The sequence below is a fragment of the Phyllostomus discolor genome, chromosome 1, assembly GCF_004126475.2.
Source record: "Phyllostomus discolor isolate MPI-MPIP mPhyDis1 chromosome 1, mPhyDis1.pri.v3, whole genome shotgun sequence".
NCBI classification, from domain to species: Eukaryota; Metazoa; Chordata; class Mammalia; order Chiroptera; family Phyllostomidae; genus Phyllostomus; species Phyllostomus discolor.
This window is the reverse complement of record NC_040903.2, coordinates 103,569,591-103,592,493: the sequence shown is the minus strand read 5'-3', so window position 1 is coordinate 103,592,493 and position 22,903 is coordinate 103,569,591. Positions and strand designations below refer to the sequence as shown.

Sequence of the window (22,903 nt, the reverse complement as noted above, 5' to 3'; positions counted from 1 at the left end):
TTAGGAGTTCCTAACAATAATCTGAATTTACTATTTAAATAGTGAACTGACTTAAAATTTGGGACATAGAGATATCCTTGTTGTTGCTTAGTTAACTCTAGAAGGCTGTTCTTAATAAGAAATACTTTCTAGAGTTACTGGCACACTAGCTTCAAAGTCCATTTTCTAAATGGACAATATTGTATGCAGGAGTTTGGATCAGCAAGCGCACCTTTGGCCTTATATGTATCTGCTCATGTCAAGACCGTATCTCTTTATGTGACTTACCTTTGGACCTTGCACCCAGTGAAGTTCCTGGCCTACAGAGATGGTTCTTGGTATGTAAGTACAAGAGGTTCAATTCTTTCCAGAGATATTTTGTTTGAGTTTGGCTTTGAAATAAACTTTGTAGTCACACAGAACTCAATTTATATCCTCACTTTACATCTAAGTGTGACGTCGCCACGTATCTTAACCTCTCTAAGCTGTGGTTTTTTCCAAGTGTAATTAGAGCTAATAACTATCTTGTAGAATTCTGAGGACTGTAATTTTACATTTCTAAATCTTCACCACAGTTCCCTAAACATAGTAGGTGCTCAATAAATGGAAAATATTGTTGTACCAATTTTCAAATTTGTATAACAAAAGTATATGTATAGTCCACTAAAAAATTGTATAATAAATTCACTCACAAACCAAATACTAAAAGGTGATCACTTAATCATAAAAGGATTTTTGCTTTAAGTAAAAATTTATAATAGAGTTGGCATGTAAGTGATGAAAAATACTTGTTAATAACATCATCAATGGTTCTACTGAATATATACATGAATTTGTTATATCTTTAGGGATATGATAAATGAAAAAAGAGAAAGACAAAAGAATAAAAGATTTCATGTTTAGCTGAATGAAGATCATCCAGAAAGGCAATTAATATGAATCAACAGCATTAATATAATCTCGTTTGTAAAAACTCAATTTACATATAACTTTATAGAAACATTTATAGTACTTAAATATAATTTAAAATGTATTTCCTAAAGACAGTTTGCTTCAGATTTTTAAAAAAGACCAGCTTCCGTCATTTTTAGAAACAATATCTCCTGATTTCATTTCTTTTACATTTGAGACCCTTCCTAGCAAAAGAACACATATTTTTTGGTTTTGTCCATTATGTCTCAAGCACCTTGAAATTAAGGAGGTTTTTTCATTTCTCTAGAGTGTGGGCAGCAGAGACGGAATATTTTCCACCTGTTATGTTACCTGTTTGAGAGAGAGGGTCTTGGCCTTTTCCTTTGAGGTGCCCATCTCCCACACACACACAACTGTGCTCGTTCCACCTGTGATAACCAGCTTGGGATTGGGGCAGATTGCACAGAGAATCTGGCCCCACTCAGACAAACATTCATAAACAGTCACTGCCTATAAAATAAAACAGATGTGAGACACACATACCATCAAGTACTAAAAGTCTGAAATACAATGAGCATACTGTGTGAAGAACAGAGATCTCTATGCAGGTACAAATGACTGAGTACATTCTGGGCTGGTTCCAATTTAGCAACTTTTCCACTGAAGCTCTACTCTGAACTACCTGCTATAGACCCCTAACTATGGTTGCTGCTAAAAACCTTAATGGAGGTCTCCGCTTTCTCTAGTCCAGGTAAATGGGGTTCAGATTGTATGATGCTCTGTAAGGTGCAGTGGGATAATTCGGTAAAAGGATGTGTTTGCCACAGCCAGTTAAAATATAAAAGGAAAACATGACTGCTGCTGATGAAAATGTTAACTAAATTTGTTACAGTACAACACAGAGACCTGCACAGACTACATCCATCTTGCTTTCAGGAGGGGAGTGTCAGAGGGCAAACACAGGGCACTAAAGGATCATTACACAAGGTCTTGCCCAAGAGATACTTACGGGGCTGCTAATACTTGGGGGATGGGGTGACAGGTCTTCTGTTAGCCATTTAAGAGTCCTAAAATAATAAATGGGCCAGGTGATGACTCACCAAAAGGAGGCTCTTCTGGTTGGAAGAAATGCTGACTACTGGCTGGCTAGGTTCTTTTGGAGGAATTCTCCGAGTAGGGGGGAAACTGCTTGCCCTAGAATACAACTTCCCAAAAAGCTTCTTTCTTTTATAAGAAACGGGACTTGTCCATTAGCTCCTTTATCCTGATCTAAGCAGACAGCTCTCCCTTCCTCTGGGCCTTGGAGAAACAGCTGACAAGCCGTTGACCTAGGCTCGCCCTACCCTCTTTTTAAGCAGGATATCCAGCCACGCAAGGGTGAGACAAAATGAGTGAGAAATGATTCAAACCTTGTCTGACTCATAGGGGCCCAGCCTGCAGCTGAGGTCTGCGTAGCCCCCAAGCGAAAGTTTATTCCAGGTGGTGGGATAAGCCCTTATTCTGTTCTACTTGCAAGAGGCCTTTAATCGGTGCACACTATTTGTCCACAGGTTCTTTGAGTTCTACACAAAACAAATCATCACATACAACAGGGACAGGGAAAATGAACTTCATTATTCTGTGGGGGATAGTAAAGTAATCTCAGATATTCATACAAATCAAGCACACTGACACCCACGTTAAGACATATAACCTTAGTGGCAGAGCTTGGCTTTTCAGTTCCCACAGCCCTGCTGGAGTGATGGTGACCCTGACCGGTGTTCTCCAGGCTTCCCTCTAGCCTCACTGTCTCCGAGTACTTGCGTTTGGCTCCTAGCAATCAGGCCTGCTTTCCTGATCTCTGGAGCTGCACAGAGTAACATGGGTGCTCCCCAGCATGCCACACAGAGACTTTCCACCAATGTAGTCCTTCAGCACCTCTCAAGTTACAGCCAATCCTTAGACTTCCAGACTAAAGGCCATGATCTCCTCTAAGAGGCCCAGATTCCCTGCTCTGTTCCAAATCTCTGCCGACCAAAACAGTCCTCCAGCACCACGGCTTGGCGGTGACTGTAGCTAGCACAGGTGAAGTCTGTGTAACAAGGCAGATGGCCTAGAGCTGGCACCCAGTCCAATTTACCAGACTCTGAAGCTCCAATATTGGGATTTTTTTCGATGTCAACTTCAACACTTTGCAAAAATACATTTTTTAAAAAATTCTAAGGGGGAAAATACACTTGACAAAGTACTTTTAGATATAAATGCTTTTAATTGGCATATTAAAAATACAGTCTTATCACTATTTCTAAAAAGGCAGAATATGTATAAATGAAGGCGACAGAAGTTTTTTACCTATATAATATAAAAGCTGAGCTACAAGATTTGGTATTTAGAGTTTTTGTTATCTTAGTGGGGAGAAAATGTTTCAATTCTTTTTGATACAAAACTCAACAATCAAAAAAAATCAGAACAGAAAGTAAAGAAGACAATCTAATGAGTATTTAGTGATTTAACACAAAAAATACAGTACCTATTATAAATTACATGAATATAAAAACACAGTTATGACTGCTCAATTAGGATTAATAAATGATCCCACAGAATCATGGATCAGAAGTTTATTCCCTATCTTCTTACCTTTTACAGGTGTTAGAGAAGGCCTCAAGTTGTCTAGGTGATGGAAAAAGATCTTGTCACTTGTAGATCCTGGTGGGACAGAGATTCCTGCACTGTCTCCATTGAGTCTACTCCTTACTCGCTTTGGTGGATGAGGTTTCTTAAATAACTGATATGAGAAAAGATGACACATTTTATAATGAAAGCTAACATTTATTAAGCCCCATTATAGGTCAGGTATTACGTTATTTCACTCATGCATCATAGCAACCAGTCGGTGCAGTATAACTGCATTCTGAGGGAAGAAATCCAAAGCGGCTCGGAGGCTGCCCGGTATCTCAGACCTTCATTTAAGTATGGACAGGGCTACACCATCACAGCTTGAATTACTGTGTTACACTGATTTCATAATAGCTTTGACAATGAACTCAGACTATAGTCAATTGACGATCATTTTCCAATGATACTTAAAAATTAGCCAGGCTGTGCCACTAAGGGAAAGCAGACATCCTGTTTAATTGGGCTATTTCTGGCATCAACATGGCCTTTCTTTTTCTCTGCAACATCATTTTGGTCTCTTTTAGGTGTTACTAATTTGGTGCAAGTCTGAACTTTGTTGCCTTTTTACTTTGCCATGCTGTAAAGAAAAATAAAACAAGAAGAAAGTCTTTGGCATCTCTGTTCATTATTTCTACAGGGCTAAAAAGTATTATTGTACATTTATGATTACTATTTTTCAAATATTGTTCACCTTCAAAATACTCATTGAGTTATTTCTGTTGGAGAACTGAAATCAGAGGAAGATATTTGGGAAATCTTAGACGAAATAAGCTTTAAGATGAATATAATACAATCATACTTTGTGAATCTGACATTCTGGATTTCCAGGAGGAAAAAAATGCTATGTATAAAGAAAGACAGACATTTTAGTCTCCCAAGCTTCTACACATGTTCCATATTGTTCTTATTTTATCTACCTATCAGAGTTCTGTTATTTTCTACAAAAGTTAATAATGATATGAGCCTCTGAAGTTCTATAAAAAGACCCCTACATTTTAAAGCACGTACATGGATGAACACTCACTGAAGAACTTTTATATGAGGGCCCAATGGGAGCCAGGACAGGGGACAGAGAGGTGTGGATATGGTGGCCCTGAGGCTTATATTTTTCTACGGTTGCTATACTTGGCAGTACTCTATATTAGTCACTGGAATATTCTAGGAATATATTATTATCCAGACTCTTATCTTCCAGACTGCTTGTCTCTTATACTCAAAAGTGGAACAAAAACCCTGCAATAGTGTATGCATCTTGACTTTTCTTATTCAGAATATTTTTCCCCAAGGGAATGAAACAGTTTCTGTGCAGGTAACCCTTGGAAAATAGAAAGGTTTAACTAAGATCCTTCAGCCTGTGATCAGTGTTTATCAATAGCATATCGTCCCTCTTTAATTCAAACCAGTATCTGTTCAGTGAACTACTTACTGTACGAGTTCATTAGGTGTTTCTCTGCTCCTAATTTGGCTCTCCTACAGATAGTGTGTGTGTACGCACATGACTACATGTGTGTACATGACTTAGCCAGAATGATCCTTAAAGTCTAGATACGGCCAGGAAGTTTCTCTGCTTTAACTCAGCAAGGTATTACTGGCCTCAGGATGGAACCCCACCTCTGTGCATACTAAGGCCCCACAGGTACCATCTGCTTTCCTGAGTGTGCTCTTGACCCCCTGCCAGGTCTTGTGCAGGTGTAGGAAAGCACACCCTGCACTAGTCTGCGAGGGCAAATTCTCTTTGAACGACAACATTTCATTTATTTAGTTGTATGTAAAGGAAGGAGAAAATAATACTCTTGTAACCTGCTGGGTGATATTTACAGCTCTTCATGGAAAACTCAGTCTAAATTTAAGTATTATATGGTCACTGATCATCTAAAGAAATATTACAGTGTTTAAAAAAATGAAACAGGACAGTGATCATAAGACTATCCATACCTGTTTAGGGATCTGACCAAAGTTATTAATGAACCCTATGGTGGCTGTCTCCTTTAGTGGGTCATTTATGTTGTAGATATCCACTTGACCCTCGTAAAACAGATGATGGAAGACATTTACAGCTTCTACTGCAGCAGGACCTTGCTGTTTATAGCCAAAGATCAAGTCAATCCATTCATGCAGGTGGGCACTCACATAATCACATTCCAAAGCCTATAATTTCAAAACAAAGGTTCAATCACTGCCTGACATTGATTAATTCCTCAGAAAATAAAGAACTGGCCACAGGTTGACAGGAACTAAAATAACTAAAAATCATAAAAATCGTATTAGTAACTTGACCAAATGGGTGACACATTGCTCAGGGTCCTCTTTGTATTGCACAGTCAATGACCCAGTGAAATCCAGTTCAACTGCAAAGTGTACTCTCATTACCTCTCGGTGGACTCTGATGAATTCTCTTGGGTCCCCTTTTGCCCAGGGTGGAAGGATAACATCTCCAAGCTTGGTGCCATTTTGTTTACAGCCTGTGCAGTTGGATACATGAAAGAAAATGAAAAAATGTGATAAATAATAAGTTCATATTAAGTAACAGGGAAATAGTGGGTTTAAGTGCACTGTCAGAACTATGAAATCTTACCACCTGGAAGGACCCTCAGAAATCATCTACCCTGTTACTTCCCTAACACTTCTTAGTTCACTTCCTCAGAGAGATTTAACTACATATAAGCAAAACTGAGGGGTGCTGATAGTCAAATGACCTCAGAAAATGATGACTTATGCAAAGTTGAACATGTTTCTTTCCTGCAAGACTCCTCAGAGGTACTGCTAGGAGGTGCATTAGACAAAATGCCTGAAATTTAACTGACCACAGGAGTCTTTAATGAAACATTTTATAGGGCTACTGTTTTGAGTTTCAAAAAAACCCCTCAGATTCAATCCCCTTGGGATGGGTGGCTCATTTGACGGACCATTAGCATTTCTCTAAACTCTTCCTTTTGTAGGCTTTTCCAGAAAGCTTACAGTTTGGTGAGTCATCAACAGTTAACTAGTACCAAATTTCTATCTTAATGTTTTGACAAAATTTGCCATTCACATGGAGGAGGTTATTGAAAGAGTACCTAACTCCTCAGTAACTTTCAGTTTGTTCTCTTTGCATAAGAAATGAAAGTACAAATGTCTTCTTGACATATTTGGAATATATGTGGTTTCTCGTATTTCTGATTACCTTAAATTCTTCAGAGAGCACTGTAGAACTGATACATATTTTGCTGTAAAGATTTTCATTAAAGAAATAAAATCTAAAACCTAAAGAAACAAATTAAGGAAGACACAAACAAATGGAAGCATGTATTGTGTTCATGGATTGGAAGAATTAATGTCATCAGAATGTCCATATTACCCAAAGCAATTTACGGATTCAATGCAATCCATATTAAAGTACCAATGGCATATTTCACAGATATAGAACATTTCAGAAACTTATATGGAATCATAAATGACCCCAAATAGCCACAGCAATTTTGAGAAAAGAACAAAGTAGGAGGGATCACAACACCTGACATCAAACTGTATTACAAGGCCACTGTAATCAAAACAGCATGGTACTGGCATAAGAACAGACACACAGGCCAATGGAACTGAATAGAGAGCCCAGAAATAAACCCAACCCCCCAAAATGGGCAAAGGACTTGAACAGACACTTCTCTTAGGAGGACATACAAAGGGCCCAAAGACACATGAAAAGATGTGCAGCATCACTAGCCATCAGAGAGATGCAAATGAAAACCACAATGAGATACCACCTCACACTGGTGAGAATCACCATCATAAACAAATCAACCAAAACAACTGCTGGCAAGGATGTGGAGAAAAGGGAACCCTAGTGCACTGTTGGTGGGAATGAAGACTGGTGCAGCCACTGTGGGAAACAGTCTGGAGCTGCCTTTTACTCAGCTTCCACTGCTGGGATTATACCCTAAGAACCCTGAAACACCAAGTTAAAAGAACCTCTGCATCTCAATGTTCATAGCAGCACAATCTACAACAGCCAAGTGTCAGCAGCAACCTAAGTGCCCATCAGTAAATGAGTGGATCAAAAAACTTTGATATATTTACACGATGGAATACTACGCAACAGAAAGAAAGAAGGAGCTCCTACCCTTTGTGACAGCATGGATGGCTCTGGAAAACATTATGCTAAGTGAAATGAGGCAGGCAGTGAAAGACAAATACCACATGGTATCACCTGTAAGTGGAACCTAATCAACAAAACAAACAAGCAAGCAAAATATAACCAGAGATATTGAAATGAAGAACAATCTGACAGTAACCAGAGGGGAGGTGAAAGGGGATAATGAAGGGGAAAGGAGGAAGGGTTGTCAGGAACATGTATAAAGTACCCATGGACAAAACCAAAGCAGGGTAGGATCAAGGGTGGGAGGTCCGTATGGCTGGGGTTGGGGGGAGTGGCGGAAGGAAAATGGAGACAACTATACTCAAATAACAAAAAAAATTGTAAAAAAAAAAGGGCAGTTGAGACAAAAAAAAAAACCTTACTCTCATAGTAAAAAAAAAAAAAAAAAAAAAGAAAGAAAATCTAAAATGTAACATTTTTGCTGTTAGTGTATCATTTAACAGAAAAAATGTTTGGGAAGACTATGGGGCTACCTGGCCGAAACAAAAACATCAAGTTGTGATAGCGCACATCAAGGGATATTAATTCCACACAGTTTTGTTATTTTAATGTATTATTAAAATAATGTATTTTGTTATTTTAAGTCATAGCCAAAGATAATCTTTAAGATATTAAATAAATCATTTGCTATGAAATCTATCCACAATGAAACACATTAAATGGGACTGGCATCTAAGGAAAATATGTTCTTCTTTTTAAAAATAACACCAAAAAGTTAACTTTAGCATACAATTTTCTTAGGTACAAATCAGATGATCATTGTAAAAAGTGACTCTATAAACAAAAATGTTGTCTCACTAGCTTAACAGTAGTTGGTTAGATAAATAGATTAGAAATTTTCATAGAGAAGTGCAATTGTTCAAATTTTGGAACACAAAGGCATTCCAAGTAAGGGCCAATAAAAATATTTCCCTTAGAAATAATCTTGTTTTCATCACTGTTATTTCATGGCTTATTTGCAATGTGATATTAAGTGAGAGATATAAAAATCAGTTTATTGTTTAAAGGAATGTCCTGACTTGGTTAGAAAAATGACCATAGGATTTTAAGAAAAAAAAATAATCAAGTTATTGTAACCACTCCCCTGATCATACCCTTACTCCAGCCCTGCTGATGTGCCCTCCAGGACTAATTTTTTGAGAATGAGGAGTGAGTAATAATTTCCAGGCTATTTCAGATATAATCTACTCTTCAAAATTTTGCTCATAATCCCTACATAATTATGTGACATAATTGTATTTAATGAGCACTATCTGCAGTTTTAAAATGTCTCTTCAAGGAAAAAGGTCGACAGAGAGCCTGTGGCCTATCTAATCCTGCCGCCCTGCAGCTCCCCTTCATATATGTCTACAGGTCTGAGGACAAGACAACCAGGGGTGAATGCTCCTCACTCCAGAAGTGGGGAAAAACCCAAGTGCTTTTTCTTTTAAATCATTTACTATCTTTTCTGTGAGAAGAGGCAAACAGTGTTCCAATGCTTTGTATTTTATTGGGGCAAAATCCACATAACATAAAATTAACTAATTTGAAGTGTACAACTCAGTGGCATTTAAGTATGTCGACAATGTTGTGCAACCATTGCACCTCACTAGCCCCAACATTTCATCACCCCAGACAGAAACCTTATTAACATTAAGCAGTTGTTGCCCATTCCTCTCACCACCCCCCCACCCCTGGAAACTACCTATTCTGGATATTCCATATACATGGAATCATATATTACATGACCTTCTGTGTCTGGCTTCTTTCACTTAGCATGTTTTGAGGTTCAACCATGTTGCAGCATTTATCAGTACTTCATACTTTATTGCTGAAGTCCTTTATTATACATATATTCCACAATTTGTTTATTCATTGACAGGCAGGTGGGCTGTTTCTACCATTTGGTTATTGCAGACAGTGCACCTTTGAATGTGCAAGTACATGGACTTAATTCCCTGTTTCAGCTCTTCTGGACATGTACCTAGGAGTAAAACTGCTAGGTTATATGGTAATTTTGTGTTTAACTTTTAGAAGAACCACCAAACTGCTGCCCACAGAAGCTGAACTACTTTCTATTCCCATCAGCAATGCACAAGAGTTCTAACTTTTCCACATCTTTGCCAGTCCGTGGTATTTTCTGTGAGTGTGCATTTTTTTTTCATTCTAAGTCATATTTAGATGTAAGGGACACTTCATTGTGGTTTTGATTTGCATTTCTGTAATAACTATTGATATTGAACATCTTTCATGTGCTTATTAAACATTTGACTAATTTCTTTGGAGAAATGTCTTTTTGGGTCCTTTGCTCATTTTTAAATTGGGTTATCTTTTTGTTGTTGAGTGGTAAGAGTTCTTCATATTCTGGACACTAGGCCTTTATAAAATATATCATTGCAAATATTTAAAGGTTTTCTTTTCAGTTTCTGCATAATGTCCTTGAATGCAGAGGTTTACATTTTGATCAATTTCAATTTATCTTTCTTTGTTTCTGTTATTGTAGCTTGTGCTTTTGATATCCTATCTAAAAATCCATTGCCAAATGCAAGATCATGATGATTTAACTCTGTTTTTCTCTTAGAGTTTTATGGCTTTAGCTTTTATATGATTCCATGGGAGAAGGATGATTTGTTATGAAGGTGAGCATGACAAATACACATCCCTTATTGCTTTCATTGCTTATTTAAAAGTGGAGCATTTGGTTGGATTTGTCAGTAGTCTGGCTAAAATATTTCTGCAACACAGATTATTTTAACAAATCTAGTGTTTCTGAAAGATTGAGGGTATCTTTTCCTTTCTGTACCTTTCTATATTTGTCTCTCTGAAAGTGGTGTCTCTAGGGAAAAGAGTATATTCTCCAAAGAAAAACTGTAAGTGAACGTAATGCAACACTAATGTGTAGCCATATTCATATGCTGTGTACGCATTCGTTGTTTTTCCTTGTTTACCATATATTCTGCTCCTTCCAGGAACCATCACTCCTTCCAACTCTAAATCCTATACTTTGGTGTCTTTAGCTACTGGAGGGTGAGCTCCAGGTCCAACCAGAGGTAATAAAACTCAATTTCAGGACTTCTGCTGGGGCTACTGAGAGAATCGTACTGTCTTTCCCATTAGATCTGCAGCTATAACTTCATAAGGTTAGGACTGCTGATGGGTAAACTAAGGAAAAAATATTTTTAAGAAATTTAAAAAGAAGAATCACTCAAATGATTAGACATGAGTAGTTCCTAGAAGTTTCTATTTATAAAACATCTTGAGGTAATGCTGTAATGATTTATATGTTGAACTCTAACTACAGTATAAAGTATGAGGTATAAAAAATATAAAACAGTACTGGCTGGTGTGGCTCAGTGGATTGAGTGCCGGCCTGAGAACCAAAGGGTCCAAGTTCCATTCCCAGTCAGAGCACATGCTTGGGTTATGGGCCAGGTCCCCAGTTGGGGGTGTACAAGAGGCAACCACACACTGATGGTTCTCTCCCTCTCTCTCCCTCCCTTCTCCTCTCTCTAAAAATAAATAAATAAAATCTTTGGTTACAGCATGACACTCCATCCAACTGGGCCACACTGGCCAGGGCTGAAATTGTAATTTTAAAACATATTAGCATATAAACTGAGAATGCCTCAAGCAATACATAAGATTAAAACAAAACATAAAAATCTGGGTACACCACTCGACTACTAATGGGTTTCAATTGGAATAATTTTCAAAGAAATTTTGCCTCACATTTGTTTTAATTAAAATAACAATATTCTTTTTTTTAAAGATTTTATTTATTTATTTTTAGAGAGGGAAGGGAGGGATGGAGGGAGGGAGAGAGAGAGAGAGAGAGAGAGGGAGAGAGAGAGAGAGAGGGAGAGAGAGAGAGAGAGAGAGAGAGAGAGAGAGAGAGAGAGAAACATCAATGTGCGGTTGCTGGGGGTTATGGCCTGCAACCCAGGAATGTACCCTGGCTGTGAATCGAACCTGGGACACTTTGGTTCCCAGCCCACGCTCAATCCACTGAGCTACGCCAGCCAGGAAAATAACAATATTCTAACCAGTAGATGTAATGTGTGTCAGTTTATAAATGTTTCCCAGATCTAGGTTTGAAACAGCTATTTCTCCATTTTTTAAAAGTTGGATTTCAAACTAGTAAAGCCTTTTTTCCTTTAAATTTACATTTTAAATTTTATTGAATTTACTGGGCTGTGAAACAGCTATTTGAAAAAAATATTTAATCGCAGACATCCAATTATAGTAACTAGCAGCAGCTGAAACCACAAGGACATCTTGTCAGTGTACACTGCAGACAATCTTCAGAAAAGTCACTTATTTCTACCTGTCTCTTCTTGGACAACATTTCTAAGATAATGACATAGCTCTACGTACCCAGATCAAAGTTGTTGGAATTCAGCAAAAACTCTGGTAAGTAAAAAAATTCTGGGATCAGTTCTTTGACATCTGCCATGTTGTGCTTTGATGCAGAATACCAGGCTTCCCGGACACTGTGGAACATCCGGTCAGCCAGGTCAAAGTGGCCCCCCTGTGGACAGAATGAGAAGGCACCTCTTTGTTAGAGAACCACTCCCACCTCACAGCTTCTGTCAAGCTCAAGCAAAGGCTTGAACACCCTGAAGAAATTTTGGGTGATATTTCCACTTCCCATCATCCTATGTCAAATATGCAACATTTTAAATGACCAATAAAAGAAAATTCTTTTTGGGATATTCCTTACAAAGGGTACTCAGTGCATTTGCTTTGTAATCAAAATAAAATGCAAATGTAAAGTCATTTAAAAAATAGTTTTTAGAGAGAGAAAACACAATAAGGAATATGAATTCTTCCACATTTTGATGATGCTCTCCTAAAGACTGTACTGTAGTCATTTATAGTTGGATATGCTCAAGTTAGATATGTGCTTGACTGGTTTAATAAATAATATGACACTGAAGTTCTCATACCAGTAAGAATTAAATGGAGAACCTGAGAGGTGACAGAAAAGATACAGATTGATAAAACAAACTCAAACAGAAATGGGATTTCTTTTGCTAACACAGCTTCACAGATACACCATCCTCTTCCTCAAACTCCCTGTGCTATGTTTGAAGAGAAGGCAGAGTATTTGTCTCTATGATGCAGTTCACTGTGGGAAAATGCCAACCTCCACACGATGGCCATCAAGGCTTGCCACAATCCTGACTTTTCCCCACACTTACTCTGTTCCACACACTCTGGCCTTTGTGCTGCTCCTCATACATCTCAGGCATACACCACACTCAGGGTGGTCACATGGGCTGGTGGTCCCTTTGTCTAGAACACACTTTCTCTAGATATTGCCATGAGTAACAACCCCCTCACCTCCTTCCAGTTTTTGTTCAGATGTCACCTTTTCAAGGAGACCTACTCTGACGACTCTTTAAAACTGCATCATAACCTCCCTCACCTCTAATTCTTGTACTTTCCATTCCCTTTTCCCTGATCTATAGTGTTCTGATAGCATTTACTGTATTTTAAAACGTTTGACAATATATTTATTTATTTTGCCTGTCTATCTCCCTCAATCAAATAGTATGTAAGCTCCACATGGCAGGGCTTTTGTCTTTATTCAACGGAAGTCCTCTAAGCACCTAGAACACTATCTGAATAAATGAAGGAGAACATGGAGGAAAGCAATTACAATAAAAAAGACAGCAAATGTCTTTTTAAGAACTGTTTATTAAATCCAACCAGTTCAGGCTGAATTCCACACACATGGTGAGAAAGCATATGAGGTCCATCCAGAAGGTTTCCAGCTATGTACTATGAAAAAGAGACATTTACTGAAGAAACAAGAAACATTATACATAAGACAATGACACTTTAGTCCCCTTCAGAGGCATTTGCGGACCTCAGCTGCCCCATTGTATTTTCTTGAATCTCACTGACAGCCTGAAATCTCTTCCCTTTCAAAGGTGATTTTAGTTTTGGGAAAAGCCAGAAGTCACAGCGTGCCAAATCTGGGCTGTAGAGGGCCTGAATCACCTGGGTGATTTTATGTTTCTCTGTCGAGTTTTTGGTGCTGCATGAGTGGGTACATTGTCATGATGAAACTGCCAATTGCCAGATGCCCATAGCTGTGTCCTTTTCAATTATCTTAATAGTTTCCATGGAGGAATGTTCAAGCCTAATGCAAAATTTCATGCAGATTCATTACTCTACTTGCTCAGTCATTTTGACTGTGATGGCCACACAGCACACATGCTCATCACTCAAGGGCATCTACTGCCCCCAGTGACTAGACAGTGAAGTTGTCATTGTTGACACATGTGCATCCCAGTCCCCTCTTTGGCTCCCAGGCTACATCGATGTCACACAACCTATTCTCGTTATATAAACAATAGCTGGACATTTTCCAGACAGACCGCACGTACTACTTGCTTTTTTGGCTAAAGGACCGTGGCACTTTATTATAAATAAATTCTAGTTCATTCATTAATTTTGGCCCAGCAATGTTTCACTTTAATTATATTTGATTACTTTTGAGATTGAAACTTCACAAGCCTTCTTGTGAAGCAGGATAACAATATTTTAAAATAAGCAACAATTTTAAATAGAAAGAAGGCTTGTATAAAATGAAAAATTCTAAATTCAGAGTTCTACCTGTAGCCTTAAGAAGATCTGTGTGAAAGGCTCCATCCTCACTAGGTATGAAGCCACAATCATTGCAGATGAATAGTGGGTCCCATAGTGGTAGGCTGGAGTTTCTCCTGCTCAAAAGAAGATTAAAGCATAATTGAAAACAACAGAGTAAATATTAGAAAGTCGGTATTAATAGGCTTGAAAATGCTAACATGTGTGGTAACTGTGACACTAAATACAGTAGTGCTGGCATTTGTACCATGAAAACTTTATGCTGACACTGCTACTGCTCACATATGTGGTAGTAATCAGAAGTAAATATGATTCAATGCCTTTCCCCCAAAACTAAGCCTATCTAGCAATTCGTGTTTTGAGGCTTTTATATAATAAATAACTCTTAAAAGCAAACCATCTCCACTGAAGCAGAATATTTATTGACTTACAGATACTGTTCACTAGGTTCTGGCTTTGAAAATCTGTATTTCTCTAAATTGTCTACAAATATTGTACAAGTTTTATACTCTCCTTGACAGGGGGAAAAGAGTCCACATAGGGAATACTGTTAGGCTTAGGGTTTTCTTTTCTTTTTCTTCTTTTCTCTCGTTGTTTTGCTTGTTTGTGAGGCATGCATGACAAACATTAAATATAGTAAATTTAAGTACACTGAATAGTATTTCAGAAAGTAGTCAATTAATTTTTTGTAATGCAACAGGGTTTGAAAAAGAGCGTTAATAAATGAAAAAGTATAGTTCCTGGCCTAAATATGATTCATATTAAAGACATGTTATGATAGAAAATTTTGGCCCTATATGAAGCATACATACTTAGATTTCTGTCAGTACCTGACAGGCTATCTAAAAAAATCCCTTCTAGGCAGGGCCTTAAGTCGTCATATAAAACCTGATTTTCTACTCTGATAGTTGTATAGATATATGGATATATAACATAGACGGATGTAATGATATATAAGCAATTTGTGGAAAGATGCACAGATGTCAGACCACTAAATAATGGCTGACTTTTGAAATTAGGTACAAAGTCTAATGACAAGAAAAGTTATTTACCATTAGGATCTTCCCAGTCTTTATATCGCTTCTTATATTGAGCTAATCGTTCATCTGTCTGTGCTCCCATCGGCTTAGCCAGGTTTCTAAATGTCTTGGGGTTAGTAAGATCTACCTCCTAAAATACAGAACAAAACACAGCACTATACATCCTTTATCCTTACCATCATAGATACATATGGCAGCAACAGCAGACTATGGTGACTCATAAATGTGCTAGCATATGTGAGGTCACCTTGGCAGAGCTGGACTCCAAAACAAGGCTATGTACCTACTGGTCAGTCTCACTTTACAGAGAGGCACATGGCAATTTGTGAACTGATTCAATTTGGAGGCAACTACTTTGGAAATTAAGTGTTCACAGAGGAAGGCACTCAGGATCCATGTTTGGAGCAGAGGAGGAGGAGGGAAAATCCTTCCCATGCTTGGCAAGGACACAGGAGGAGACTCTGGACACAAAAGCTCCAATTCATCTTTATCCCCCATCACCCGCATAACTGGAGGATCAAATCTCCTTGCTGTTCTGTTCCCCTCTTCCTCTGTTTCACTCTAACTTCACTTCTGAGCATTTCCTTCTTAGAGGTGATTGGGAAGTGAAAATAGAGCAGTCAGTAGTTCGTTCACATCTAAAACACAGCATCAAACAAGATCAAGTAACTTTCCAACAGAGATGGAATCTTTCAGACTACCCTGCCACGGATTATTTCAAACACTCATCTCTAGTTGACGTAATTCACATATTTGAAAGGAAACCGAAATTTACCTCCTGAAGGATTTAAAAGTAGAAATTTGAAATATGCACCTGTGGGATATTTAATTTGTATTCCTTTTATAAGGCATAAGGCTGACCAATTTTGCCAAACTTGTATTTTAAAAGCCTTGGGCAGGAGAAACTGATCCACATTTATGAATATAAGTCAAGTTAGTACATTTGTCCCCTCAAATTCCATATGCAAAATACTTCATTAATTGTTTTTGTTAATTCAACAAACATTAAAGCATATACTAAGTACCAGGCATTACTCTAGATGTTGGGAATTAAGAGACACAAAAAATAGTCTTGGCACTCAAGGACCTCAGTCAAGTAGGGCCAGACACAAGTCATGATTATGACATGCTATGAAACAAAATACCACAATACATCTTCAAGGCAGTGTGTGAATCCAAGAAGAGGAGAGGACAGAAGGCTCCCCAGAGGTGATACTTATGTGTGTCTTGCAGGGTGAAATGGAGCTTAGCCAGGTGAATCTGTAAGTGGGAGAGCTGTGCATGAGCACTGGGGAGAATTCCACACCAGGAGCATATAGCGGCTGCAGAGCTACTGGGGGCATACATCAGGAGACTAACAGGGGAGCCCAGAATAGCAATCCTGGGAGTAAATAAAGGATAGATTTGTAAGAGCTACTTTGTAAAGGGAATGCTACAGAGGTTTTTAAATTCTCTTCAAATTTCGATGATGACTCACTGAATTAGTTTAAACAGGAAGATGACAATTAGATTTGTGTTTATGAAACTGGCTGCAGTGTAGATAAGAGAGAGGCATCCACCAGTGGATACAGATTGATTAGCACTTAAGAAACCAAACAGAAGTTGTGAATTAATGCCCAAGAAGTTTGTTAATTATCCACATTCTGTATAAGCCCAAGCTAAAGTTCTTCTCATCCTCTTGGAATAAGTGCTGCTGAGAACTTTAAACTATAAAGCAAATAAAACACTGGAGCCACTGCATTATCTCTTAATTACTTTCAAATGTGTTCCACTTGCACAAAATGATTTGAGATTTACCTCTGAGTCGTAATCTGCCAGGATCCAAGGAAAAACAGGATATTGCATGAGATCATTATATGATCTGCCAGCCAAAGTGTTCAAGTGCATCAAATACTGGAAGTTACTTATTTCACCTCTCTTGAGAAAGATAAATAGAGGTTTATTTTAGAGCAATCAATGATCTCCACTATGTTCACTTTTAAAAATGATATGCAAAGTGAGGTAAAGGACAATTTCTTTTCTTATAGATTTCAGAACATCAACATTTTTTTCTCCAAAGAACAAACACTTTTCTTTTTGCTATGGAACATATTTTATGGGTTATTAAAGTGCTTTTAACTATATGATTTACACTATCCAACTATAAATTATGAAGGAGGCTTACCTCCCATCTCTGAGTGACAGACTTTTCTCCAACCAAAGTGCTAAGCAACCCAGATCTGAAAACAAAAAATATTAAATTGTAGGCAGCAGCATTTTATTTTTAAAAAGATTTTATTTATTTATTTATTTTTAGAGAGAGGAGAAGGGAGGGAGAAATAGAGGGAGAGAAACATCGATGTGTGGTTGCCACTCATATACTCCCACTGGGAACCTGGCCTGCAACCCAGGCATATGCCCTGACTGGGAATCAAACTGGCAACCCTTTGGTTCTCAGGCCAGCACTCAATCCACGAGCTACACCAGCCAGGGTGGCAATAGCATTTTAAATCTGACTAATGATAATGTTGAAAATTTTAAGTCACCATGTCCTGGAATTTTTCAAACTATGGAGGACCTGATTTTATTAGGTCATAAAATCAGTTTAGTGGGTTAGTTAGCATTTGAAATATGAAATGACATGGAATCAAACAAAAGGAAATAGAATATTGGAAGGCAACACAGATAGTAATGGAAAGTATTTTCAGCACATTTCATCTTAGTTTTTCTAATTCAATTTGTGTCCTGGGATGCATTGTAGAATATACAAGGTCTGTCCGGAAAGACTCCAGCCATTATTTATAAAACGAGAATGGTTTGCACAACATTGATGTAAATTGGCAGCCAAGGAGAGTGGACTGGGATGTGCATGCAGACAATGATGACCTCACTGTACTAGTGAGGGGGGGACAGTAGATGCCACTGAGTGAGCATGTGTGCTGTGTGGCTGTCACATTCAAAATGACTGAGTAAGTAGAGCAAAGAATGTACATCAAACTCTGCATTAAGCTTGAGCATTCCTCTGCGGAAACTATCTGGATGATTCAGAAGGCTGCAGTTATAGGCAACTGGTGATTGGCAGCTTCACTGTGGCAACACAGCGCTCACACATTATGTCTCCTGCAGAGTTTTTTGGCGAAACATCAAATCACCCAGGTGGCCCAGCCCCTCTACAGCCCAGATTTGGTGCCCTGTGACTTTTGACTTTCCCCAAAACTAAAATCACCTTTGAAAGGGAAGAGATTTCAGACTGTCGATGAGATTCAGGAAAATATGATGGGGCAGCTGATGGTAATCAGAACTACGTGAGGTCCCAAAGGTGCCTACTTTGAAGGGGACTGAGGTATAATTGTCCTGTGTATGTTTTTTGTATCTTGTGTCTTGTTTAATAAATACCTCTATTTTTCATATTACATGGCTGCATACTTTCTGGATAGGCCTCGTATTTTTTACTGTGGGTTATGGCCAGAGTTTGAAAAACATCCATCTAGTCCAACCTTCTACCTTTTCCAATAATCATTACGTAAAAGGATTTAAATACATTATGTTGTAATAACTGAAATAGTACACAGTATTTTGTACATTGTAGTTGCACTGCATATTTCCTGAGATGTCGATAAGTGAATGAGAATATGAATATACTGACAGAAAAGTCATTCCTGCTCATGTCATTCAATATTAAGGACTTTTTTTTTAAGATTTTATTTATTTTTAGAGAGGGAAGAGAGGGAGATAGAGATAGAGAGAGAGAGAGAAACATCAATGTGCGGTTGCTGGGGGTTATAGCCTACAACCCAGGCATGTACCCTGGCTGGGAATTGAACCTGCGACACTTTGGTTCGCAGCCTGTGCTCAATCCACTGAGCTACACCAGCCAGGGCTAAGGACTTTTTTTTGATAGTAGCCTTTTCTAGAATGCTATAAAGCCCTTCTTTAGGCTTAACAGCTCTATAATACTGCTAATTAATATTTTGAAGATTATAAAGTAGTTACTGAACCAGTAGGCAAACACTTAATTATATATTTTATTGTCTGAAAGGAAATTAATAGACTCAGCTCAATGGTAGAGACACTCTTTGCACTCCTGGACAAATTGTTCCCATTAGGAAAAGCGGAACAGAGGGTACTTTCCCTTAAAAAAAGAGCTACGATCACTCCTCAAGTTTATAACAAAGGGAACAATTAGAAGATTAAAGCTGGAAACAAATATCTGCTTCTTGCCTCTGAGCTTTTAGAAGTTCTTTAAGAGCTGCCAATTCACCACAAACAGTAGTAGAAATAATATAGCAAGCTAAGATTATCCAGGCAGTAAAAGTACTAGCAATTTGATCACAAGTAGAAAAAAGGCTCACTGTGCTCTAAGGGAACCTCCACTTTCTGTGTTTATATTAATAATGCAGATGACTAGAAACAGAACATGTTTCTGAGGCTGACAAAAGCATATATTTAGCATTTGTATTTGCTAAATCTCAGCTAAAGAAAAATAAAAGTAACAACCTAAAGAGAAATATACGAATTTAATATTTTTAGACATAATACAGACCAGGACTCAAATTTTATGTACAAATTGCAGAATCTCCACTAATGTTTTAAGTCATTTTCCTGCATGCTGCAATAATTCATTGTAGCCAAAAGCAGTGCTTCTCTTCCAGTGGATTATAAAGGACATGAAGTCCTGAGTGACTGTAAATTGAAGTGGGTATATGGATTCTTAAAATGGCTGCATTACCTAAAAGGACTTTCTAAAAGCAGCAGCAGCTGAAAACAGCAAAAGGATCCATTGATAGGTTTGAACACATAAAAGTGTAAGTTTAAATTTAAATGTTAAAAAAATTAAGAGGAAAACTAGGCAATTTGCAACAAACATGACAAGCATAAGAGTAACACATTATTTTAGAAAAATTCCATAAAAATTAATAGTAAAAACTCAAGAGGAAAGGTTAACTATCTAATTACTGTGGTGGTTACTTCAAAATATACAAAAAACATCAAATCATCATATTGTATACCGAAACTAATCAAATGTTGTATGTCAATTATATCTCAATTAAAAGAAAAAGTAATCAAAGCACCATCACCACCACGAAACTCAGAAAAAAAAAGGTCAAAAGTTATATATAATTCACAAATGATGATTTTAAGTGGCTAACAAACATTTATAGAGCTCTAGTACTACTAATAAAAGAATACACATTTAAAAACTAAAGAAAAACATTTTATAAAATCAGTAAAAATTTAAAAAATATAAAAATTTGACAAACATGTTATGGAAATAATTAAACTTATTCACAAATAGTGGAATATAAACATGTATAATTTTTATGGAAATTCAGTTGGTTTTATGTACCAAAACCCTTCAAATTCACACCCCTTTATTTTACTAAGGGGACTTTCTTTACTCTAAAAAATAATCAGGAATCACATTTCCACTATTATAAAAAAGGAACATGATAAAAATGAAATATCCACAAATAAAAGGATGTTTTATACATATGATGAATAGGCAGCAAATACAGTAATATTTCTGAAGAATTTTTTAAAGCAGGAGAAATATTTACATAAAACACTGAATGGAAGAAGCAGAACAGAAATCTGTATAGTAAGTACTCAATTATGCATATAGGCATATATGCATGCTTAAAAGACTCCAAGGAAATCGATCAAAACATTCTAATTTTACTATTAAATCGACCTACCCCTGCTCCACACTTGTGTTCGGTCGTTGTCCAGACACTGACTCTGAACTGTCCGTTAGAGATGGCACTACAGCCAAAAACCTGGGAAATTTAAAAACAGCATAAAATTGGAAATGAAATCTCAGTTAGAATCTAGTGGGAGCTTAAGAAAGGAAGACTATTTATTAATGATGGCCACACTGGCAGTTGTGGGGTGATATCTCATTGTGGTTTTAATTTGCATCTCTCCAAGGGCTAATGATGCTGAGCATCCTTTGCTGAGCATCCTTTCATATGTCTTTGGGCCTTCTGTATGTCCCCCTTGGAGAAGTGTCTATTTAAGTCCTTTGCCTATTTTTTGATTTGATTGATTGGATTGTTGAGTCATGTAAGTTCTTTATCATTCTGGAGATTAAACCCTTGCCTGATGTATCATTGGCAAATATGTTCTCCCATACAGTTGGCTGCCTTTTCATTTTGATGATGGTTTCTTTAGCTGTGCAGAAGCTTTTTAATTTGATACAGTCCCATTTGTTTTTTTCCTTGATTTCCCTTGCATGGGAGATATATTGTCAAAAATACTGCTTTGTGTGCTGGTGAGGTTATGGAGAAAAGGGAACCTTAGTGCACTGTTGGTGGGAATGCAGACTGGTACAGCCACTGTGGAAAACAGTATTGAGTGCCCTCAAAAAACTAAAAATGGAACTGCTTTATGATCCACTGATTCCACTGCTGGGAATACACCCTAATAATACCAAAACACCAATTCAAAAAACTTATGCACCCCAATGTCCACAGCAGCTCTGTTTATAGTAGCCAAGTAGGAAACAGCCTAGGTACCCATCAATAGATAAATGGATGAAAAAACTATGGTTCATCTACACAATGGAATAGTATGCAGCAGAAAGAAAGAATTTCTACCCTTTGTGACAGAATGGATGGAACTGGACAGTATTATGCTAAATGAAATAAGCCAGTAGATAAAAGACAAATACTATATGATATCACTTACAAGAGTAATCTAATAAAAAAAAATAAACTAATGAGCAAAACAGAACCAGAGACATGGAAATAGAGAACAGACTGACAGCTGCCAGAAGAAAGGAGTTGGGGGGAATGGTGAAAAGAAGGGGAAGGGACTAGTCAAAGAGTATGTATGAAAGCTCCATGAACACGGACAATAGGGTGGGAATATACTGTGGGAGTGGGGGTGGAGAGGAATGGAGGAGGGCAAAAGGGGAAAATAGGGACAATTGTAATAGAATAAACAAGAATAAAATAAAATAAAATAAAGGATGGATAGTTCATTTACATCTTATTTGTTGCATTTACCTCTCCATTTTCCAGTAAATGGCAGGCAACAGGGATACATGATAGTTAGAATACTGTTACAAAAAATAGATAAGATGGTGCCTTCCAAAGCCAAGTAACAAAGGTCCACAGCAAAACCAGTCATTAGGGATTTTTACTTATGCTGCCATGTTACCAGAAGAAAAGGCCTTGCAACACTAATTCACAGGAATTGAGCCAACCTAATGAAGTCCCAGAGTGATTAACAGCTAAATATGCACAAGACATGAAAAAATCATGATAGCTAAGCAAATGACAGAACAGACATGTCATTGAACAAATGAAGGTACACACAGATAAGAAACTTATGTGATACTCTAAAAAATTTTTTCAGTTGCTTACAATGTCAACATCGATTTTTTTAAATGCAAAGAGAATTATGTGGAAATTCTTGGAATGAATGTGGACACAAAAATTTCTCAGAGAAACTTATCTCCTTGTAATGGTGTCTAGTTATGAAGAGTAAATAATTTCTTAGCGTTGAAAACAGTATCTCCTTTAGAGATTAAAACCAGATAATTAAAATTTCAGTCACTTTATTAGTTCTTCCCATATGTGAGCTACCAATCCACATGCACAACCCCTTG

At 37.5% G+C, this 22,903-nt stretch overlaps 1 protein-coding gene across 1 annotated transcript in view; it reads right to left on the bottom strand.

The window, feature by feature from the left end:
- WDFY3 (WD repeat and FYVE domain containing 3) overlaps positions 1-22,903 on the bottom strand; it is a 243,909-nt gene that overhangs the window by 11,463 nt on the left and 209,543 nt on the right. The window contains 12 exon segments of the mRNA XM_028505686.2: positions 1,243-1,401; positions 2,301-2,379; positions 2,381-2,453; positions 3,508-3,655; positions 5,482-5,694; positions 5,917-6,008; positions 12,032-12,185; positions 14,282-14,388; positions 15,325-15,442; positions 17,110-17,229; positions 17,477-17,531; positions 20,988-21,068. Coding sequence (XP_028361487.2) covers positions 1,243-1,401; positions 2,301-2,379; positions 2,381-2,453; positions 3,508-3,655; positions 5,482-5,694; positions 5,917-6,008; positions 12,032-12,185; positions 14,282-14,388; positions 15,325-15,442; positions 17,110-17,229; positions 17,477-17,531; positions 20,988-21,068 — 1,399 coding nt within the window.